An 8,441-nucleotide genomic window follows, 5' to 3' on the forward strand; every position below is an offset into this window, starting at 1 on the left:
AGATGGTTTTGGTGCATCCAGTTCTCTGTAGTGGAGAAAGCTATTTGTGTTTTGGTCAGTAGTTCATGAATGTTAGAGGCGGTACAAACTAGGGTAGAGTCATCGGCATATTGGATGACTGTAGTGTCGGGGATGGCAGGGTGAAGGTTATTTATAAAGATGTTGAAAAGCATGGGTCCAAGGATGGACCCCTGAGGAATGCCGGTAGGTGTAGGCAAGAAGGAAGAGGTAGAGTTCTTCCATCTGACAACTTGAGATCTGTCAGATAGGTAACTGGAGAACCAAGATAGAACATTAGGGCAGAGATTAAGGTTGGCGAGATGAGAGAGGAGGTGTGTATGGGAAATCGTGTTGAAGGCTTTCGATAGATCTAGAAGTACTGTGGATACAAGAAGTCCGGCATCTCGGGCTTGATTGACTGTTTCTAGGAAGGATAGTAAGGCAGTTATGGTGCTGTGACCAGGAAGGAAGCCGTGCTGGGTGGGAGTTAGTAGATGATTCTAAGTTAAGTAGGGCAATAGTTGGTGGTGGACACATTTTTCTAGACTTTTAGATATTGGGGAGAGAATGGCAATGGGATGGAAGTTAGAAATAGTGGTGATTTTGCCTCCTTTATGAAGAGGTAGAATGTAGGCAGAGCGCCAAAGTTTGGGAACGTAAGACTCTTTCAAGGGTCTGTTAATCAGAATGCTAATTGGGAGGGCAATACCTTCGGCTGCGCATCTGAGAAAGGAGGAAGGTATGTTATCAGGGGCATTAGAGCATGGCTTTAGTTTGGATAATAGCTTTTTTATAAAAATGGTGGACACTGGTTTGAATTGGAAGTTAATAGGACAGTTGTTAGGGTTGTTAGCAGTTGAGTAGAGGGAGTTGGGTGGATTATTGTTTGGGAATGTTTTGGTTAATTTAGCTATGGATTCTGTAAAGAAAGTATTGAAGTGAGAGCTAAGCTCCTTGTCAGTTAAACCAGGGTCAGGGCAGGGATTATTATTTGTCCCAGGGTGGAGAAGGGAGTTAACAGAATTGTTTTGGGTTGATATTATTGTTGGACTGGAGTTTACTATAGTAGTTTTTTTGTCCAGTGTGATTAATTTCTTTACTTGGTTGCGAAGTTGGGAGTATTGGAGGAAGGTGGAAGACAGTTTGTTTTTCTGATAAAGCTTCCAGGATTTGTCTCTGTGGCGCATGATTTGTTTAGTTTCTTTGGTCAGCCAAGGAGCAGAATTGGCTTTGATTCGTTTGTTTCTTAGAGGAACTAGGGAGTTAAGAGTATCTAGGAAGATGAGTTAAAGTCCTGTACAGCGTTGTCAAGGGGGAGAATGTTGAGGGTTTGCCAGTTAATTTGTTTAAAAGTGTTTGTGAAGATTGAGGGGTTGAAGTTGCTAAGGTTACGAGTTTGAATGTATTGATGTTGGTATTGTGTTGAGTTAGTTGAGCGATGAATGAAGGCATGGAGATGGTCACTGAAGGTGTCAGGGATAGTGCCAGAGAGAGAGAATGATTTTATTAGGATGGGAGACAAGAATCCAATCTATGATGGACCCAGGGGGTGGTTTTTGTTAGGATGAGTTGTAGAGTGGATTACTTGGGTGAAGTTGTAAAGGTTAATGGATAGGGGGGTGTATTGATTTTATTCCAGTCAATATTGACATTGCCTAGAATATAGGTTTCATATTTTATTGCAGTTGAGGCCCAGTGAAGAATGCTCTCAAGGGTGGAGATGTTATTGCCTGGGGAGATATATAAGGAAATTATGCAGATATTTTTGTGTTTGTTTAAGCGGAGGACACCTGCTGTTATTTCAGAATTTTTGAATTGAGGGGTTGGGATTTGAAGAGTGATGAGAGCGAGAAGGTTAGAGTAGATTAGTGCAGAGCCACCTCCTTTTTTATTTATTTGGTCACTTCTGAGGATATGGAAACCTGGAGGTAAGATTTCAGAGTCAGTAATGTGGGGTTTGAGCCAGGTTTCAGAGATGGCTAAGATGTCAGGTTGGTTGTGATTAATCCAAGCTTGTAAATGGTGAGTTTTGTTGTTAAGGCTCTGGGCATTAATGGTGAAAACCTTAAGAGAGCTAAGAGAGGAGGCAGTAAAAGATGGGGAGGGGGGAAAAGGATTATTTGTAGTAGGGGAAGAAGGGGGTGGAGGGGAGGAGTTGTTTCTAGTGAGGCAGGGGCCAGGGTTAGGATGTATGTCTCCAGATACGGCTAGGACATTACAGGTGATAAGTTTTTAAGCCTTTTAGGTTTGTATAGGAGGAAGTTGTTTAGGGTTAGGAGAAGTTTAAATGAGAAAGTCTTTTTTGAGGTGGAGAATAGCTTAGGATGGAAAAGGTGCAGAGAGTTGGGTTGAATAAGGGAGGAGGATATGGAGTGAAAGTGAAAGATTGGTAGAGGATGTAGGTGAGTGTAAGCAATAGTTTGAGTAGAAGGCAGGTATGGGGGAGCTTTAGAAGAGTAAGAAGTAGCAGGGTAAAGAGAAATTAGTAAGAAGAGACGTGAGCTGGGGAGCTGGAGATTATGGGGGAATTGGGAGGGCATGCTTAGAGTGGGTGGGATATGGAAGGGATGAATGTGTAGGAAGTTAATTTTTTAATAGAGGAAAAAAAAGGTAGAGAAGTAGAGGGAGAGATATGAATTTGTAGACAGTGGAGGGGAATAGAAGGTGTAGAGGGTATAGGAAAAGTGGACTGGGAGGAGTAAGTGTGGGTGGGGAAATGTGAGAAGGACTAAGATTGGTTACTTGAATATATGGGGGAGGGGTAATGAGAAGAGGCCTATGATTGGTTAATTGATATGGGGGAGGAGTATGTGGGGAATAAATGTAGAGGTGCTGGGGGTGAGATTTGGGGGTAGGGTAGGGGAGCGGAGTGAGCCCGCAGGGCAAACAGAGTGGGAAGAGCCAAAGGAGGAGAAAGTGAGGAAGACAATCAGTAAGGAGTCAAAGGGTAAGTGTTGCTGGAAAGTGTAAGAGGTAGAAAGATGTAGAGAAATGGAGTATTGGGAAAATATATAGACTAGAGACAGTGGGAGAGGTAGAGGCTTTTTGTTTTACCTTTTTCTTTGTTAAGGATAGAGAAGGGGGTGTTTTGAAGCGAGGAGTGTGTGGGTAGTCCTGGGACATTAGTGAGGGAAAGAGCAGAGATACTATATTGAGATATGGGGAGGAAGAATTCACCAGCCTACCATATTGCCACTGCCCCCTGAGGAAGCGGAGGGTACTGCAGTTAGCCATTCTACTGCAAGGGAAAGGGTGGATGAAGAGTGAATATTGGTGGGGGTTATAGTTCACATTGTGCAGTTTAAATCAGTGGCCACCCAAATACTTCCAGTCTCCTGTTGACCTTTCCTCACTATGAAACTAGTATATCAGCAAATATAAATAATCAAGAGACATCATTTCCAGAAGAAGGTATCTGTACCCAGGTGGCACACAAGGAATTAAGTTTGCAGTACTGATTGGACTAAGAGCTGCATGGATGGAGGGTGAAGGATGGAAATACTGGAACATGACAATGGATGACTGTGACAGCCATATTATAGATATGTTGTGTACTTTACATCAAAAGGAAAATGGGGGCTTTTTCAATACTGATATCAGTTTGCATTTTATATAAGTAAACATTCATATTGGATAGCACAGTGGTGCAGTGGTTTGCATTGTTGCTTCACAGCAAGAGGTTCTCCGGTTTGTTTCTCGGCTAGGATGCTATCTTTGTGGAGTCTGCATGTCCTCCCGGCATTCATGTGGGTTTTCTCCAGGTACTTTTGTTTCCTGCCATGTTACAAAGACATATATCTGGAGTGTTGCTCCCTGAGCCTCCTCTGAAAATTGGCTCATTCCAAGTCAGACTTTCTCGGTAAACAAATGTTAAATAAATAAAAATTAAATATTGTGGTGAAATATCATGTCAGGTTAAGGCCAGTCATACTCTACTGAAGTAACATTTTATGGATTACAAACTTTAAGAATATATAGTCACTGAACAAAGTGTACATAAAACCTTTTGGTAGGTAGCTAATCTTACCAAAGCTAAAGTAAAACTGAACATTTTACTTGGGAGTGTATGTCAGTCACAGCGCAACCCCTGCAGTGACTCCCTTACTTAAACTGATGAATTATTTTTTGTGAGAAGTTCCATCCCTATGATCCCTTTTTCTTGTTTTTATGGCTGCCATGTCCTGTAGCACCTCTGTTATCAAAGGTGCCTTATACATTGCAGCCAGTCCCATTCCATTTTCCTTTGATTGCAGGTGATGGTCTGTTTTCTGAAGGATCAGTGGCCTAGGTGTTCCTTTTTCATCTTTGTTATAAAGACATGCATTGGTGTCAAAACAGCACTCATAATTTTCTGTGCACCTACTTGATATAAGAGTCACAGGACATCACACTTACCACACAGTTTAACCTTTCCCCACAGGTGGGAAATACACTTGACTTGCTCTCTCCTTGTTAGGCTGCCCAAGTCCATTCCTCAACCCAGCCCATTGGTGACATAGTTTTATGCCTTGGCCCAGCATCATCGGGCTGGGTCTCACTTAAACATTTTAAAGTCGTGGTTAACATTGTCTCTGAAGTAAGAGCTTGGTGGCACTTAGATTTTGGTTTTACACTTTCAACTGGCAGCCACTTCTGCTGTATAGTTTTGCTGTCATTATATCACTTTTTATGTTTATTTGTTTGCTTATTTTAATCTGATGAGTTATTACTCAACAGAATGTTAAGGTCACCACAATATGCAGTCTCTGGAAATTTTTTAGTTTAGCCTTTTAGTCACATCAAACTTTACGTGACCTTCAGGACTTTAGCTCATCAAGCCTGCCCGTCAACAGCTTTTTCTTTTAAGTTTTTGCAAATATATATTTATTACTTCAGTAACATTACCTGTCCATCTTAGCCTGTGACACCACTTCCTTATTTACCCTTCCATTTTTCCTGGTGTCAGTACTTGGGTACTTAAGCTTTACTAGTATTTTGTGACTGTTGAGAGTCTGTTGAACATAGCCAGTGGATTAAACTGACATGTTTAGAGAAGTATTTTATAAAACTATTTATGTATGTATGTATGTATGTATGTATGTATGTATGCATGCATTTATTTATCCAGTTTGGTATTCAGTGTAGAACACTGATCCAAATGGACCTATTTCAGTCTCACTCTGGGCAAATATAAATGGCAATATACAAGCGGGTTAACAGGAAGTATTATGAATATAAATAAACGTTGTGTGAAGATGGCAATGAATCAATAAAAAAGTGCAAAGTATAAGGGACAGTATAAAAATGTCTTTATGAAAGTGACAGATACATGTGAAATACATAGTAGTAACTGTTCATAGCAGTGTCATGTTGAACTGTAGTATTGTGAAAGCAAGGTACAAGAACAGTGCTTCAAATATTTACTACACTGCATATCTGTATGCCTTTTGAGTTAAATATATTGTGCCTGAAACAAAGCTGTCTTAGAGGCATAGAGAATTAAAACTGTTAATAATCCAGGCTCCTTTAGCAGTTTCATAGCTGGAGGAGCCAACCAGCAAGATATACAAGTCAGACAAAAGCTGGCTTGGCTATCCTGGTGGTAGGATTTGGTTCTGTTTCCTCTGCAGGTGGGACATTTGGGGCTAGACCCCTGGTGTGTGCTCTGCTGAAGAGTGCATTGCACTCTAGTCATGCGTAGTAAATGTATAAGAACAAATGTCCTGACTCAGGCATGGCATATGAGACAATGTACTACAGCTGTCAGCCTGTGTGTGTGTGTGTGTGTGTGTGTGTGTGTGTGTGTGTGTGTGTGTGTGTGTGTGTGTGTGCTTGCTAGGACAGTAAGATTGTCTTAATCAAAACTTGATGATGGTCATTATTTGTGCCTTTTGCCTTCCTTACTTAGCATTCCAGGGAGAAATGAATAAGCCTGCTTGTGATGGGAACTGTATTGCTATTGTTGGGGACCATAAGGAATATAAAATGATGTGTCTAACAAAGTAGATTATTGAAACATGTTTTGACATATGACCTAATGAAAACTCCTTATTTCATAATGATCTTCAAAGAATAAATGTTTTTATCTCTTTCAGAGAGCTACACGTAAATGAAACAAAGAAGCTATGGCTCATAGGGGTGGACGTGGTAAGCTGTTAAAACATTACAAATTTTGTAGACTAAATTAATCAGCATAGTTGTTGGCCACCTACATTTGGTTTATCAGCTAACATTTTAATATCTTTATTTCAACATGTGCTTTGCATTACAACATGTATCCAATAATTATCCTGATAATTCTTTATTCAATTTATGTTTGCTTACTTAGTTTTTTGCTCTAACACCAGACAGTGTTTTATGGAATTTTCTTATCCTGTAAAAAGCAACTACATTATATAACATTGTTTTCCAGTATACCATGTGACAAATTCTTTCCTAGATCTACAAAGTAAAGCTGTATGCATTAAATGCTTGTTTCACTGAGTCTGATATTTTCTGTAGTATATGCATCTGTTTGAATATAGGAATAAACCTCTATGTATATGTGCTCCAAGCTGAAAACAGATTTTCTGTGTAATTTGCACAGCAGTAAACACCGTGATGCGTCTTTCTTGTCTGGCATATCTTTAAGGATATTCCCGACAGATTTAGCCTTTGTACAGTTCTTAAGATCCACGGTGGTGCAGCAGTACTGTTGTTGCCTCACAGCAAGAGGTTCTCCCGTTCGATTCTCAGCTGGAGTGCGGGGAGCGCCTTCTGTGTGGAGTCTGCATGTCCTTCCCATGGTTGGGTGGGCGTTTGAAAGACATGCGTAAGTGGGTGTGCCTTCGTTGAAGGTTGAACGTCGAGCTGGCACCTCGGCGTTGGTGAAAATCTGCTGCCAATCATTAGCGGACCGGAGTTCCACTGTGGCGAACCCTAACCGGGAAAAGCCGAAAGACAAACAACAGCAACAACAACAGTTCTTAAGATGCTAATTGTTTAAATATTTTAATAGATAAGTAAATGAAAAGTCAGGCACAACATATTGGTTATAAATATAAAACGTGTATAGGCAAAGCTTGATAACTCCAGGAAGAAATTTCAGAGGAAAGGAAAGAACATATAGGTGGATCATCAGAGGTAAAGAAAAGTTGCACTCACAAATAAGAAGGCCTGTGTAATTTGTGCTTTGTAAACTGGATGATCACATCCACTAGAATAATGTTTTGGTGTAACAAAAGATGATGCAATATCTGTTTGGAGAAATAAATTATGTCAGCTGAATTTAGCACATGTATCATACTTAAGAAAATAGGGCGGCCACGGTGGTGCAGCGGTTAGTGTTGCCGCCTCACAGCAAGAGGTTCTCCGGTTCAATCCTCGGCTGGGGTGCCTTCTGTGCGGAGTCTGCATGTCCTCCTTGTGGTCGCGTGGGTTTCCTCTGGGTGCTCCGGTTTCCTCCCACATCCCAAAGACATGCTGTAGGTGGATTGGACACACTAAAATTGGCCCTAGGCGTGAGTGTGTGCGTGTGTGTGCCTTCTGTGGAAGGTTGGGTGTCGGGCTGGCAACTCGACACCGTAAAACTCCACTGCCAATCATGAGCGGACGGCGATCCGCTGTGGCGACCCCTAACTGGGAAAAGACGAAAGAAGAAGAAGATTATACTTAAGAAAATATGGATGCTTACAAGGAGAAAGGGGGTTTAGGATGAATGGCATACTGAAGTTGCTGCATTTGTGCATTCAAATAACTCACCGAACAAACACTTTTCAATACAAGGTTCTGCTAAACAAAATTAATTATTAGTTAAGTTGTGCAGGGAATTAAATTTACATATCCATAGCTAAAGACGTGTTTTTAATGTATCAAAAAGTATGGATTTACTGTTATCTGTAATGAAATTGTTTACTTAAGGTATATGTATTTTAACAAGATTTGTATATAAATTTTATGTAATGTATCGAGTCTGTGATTGCACTTATAAAACATAATAAAATGAGCTAAATAGAACATGTTTTAGCTCAGTTCATACTTAAGATCCTAGTAAGTATAAACCTAGATGGTATACCAACTGCCTGCCATGCACATGGTAGTCAAGTCATCAGGGCCCTGTATACATTAAGAAGATATTAACAGTTTCAAAAACTGCAATACACTTCATGTTGTCACACAAATGGAAGTGAGAAATGATATGCAATGCTGTTTGTTTTAAAAACTGTCACAGAATTCATGCTTCCACACAACCTCTCCTCCTTTGGCACTGAAACTTTCCTTTAATTATAACTAATAGTTCTTGAAATTAATGCAGAAAAATCACTTACATTTTGATAGAATAAAGGAGAGTGATATGACTTGAAAACCTGAGTGTAATTCTGTGTTATAAAAAATATTTAAAACCTCTGTAAATGTTTTATATATTAAGGAACATATTAGGCAAATGAAAAATGTATGCATCTTTTTCAGAAGTAATTTTACTA

The 8,441-nt window shown here is 40.1% G+C and overlaps 1 protein-coding gene across 1 annotated transcript in view; it reads left to right on the forward strand.

The window, feature by feature from the left end:
- Positions 1 to 6,062: 6,062 nt before the first annotated feature.
- The window catches only part of LOC122796296 (NFX1-type zinc finger-containing protein 1-like), a 609,414-nt gene continuing 607,035 nt past the window's right edge, over positions 6,063 to 8,441 (forward strand). Inside the window, exon 1 of the mRNA XM_044064663.1 lies at positions 6,063 to 6,126. Coding sequence (XP_043920598.1) covers positions 6,105 to 6,126 — 22 coding nt within the window. The 5' untranslated portion in view covers positions 6,063 to 6,104. The remainder of the gene's footprint in view (positions 6,127 to 8,441) is intronic.

This window comes from Protopterus annectens, chromosome 3.part0, assembly GCF_019279795.1.
Source record: "Protopterus annectens isolate FY-2018-M chromosome 3.part0, PAN1.0, whole genome shotgun sequence".
Classification (NCBI taxonomy): Eukaryota; Metazoa; Chordata; order Ceratodontiformes; family Protopteridae; genus Protopterus; species Protopterus annectens.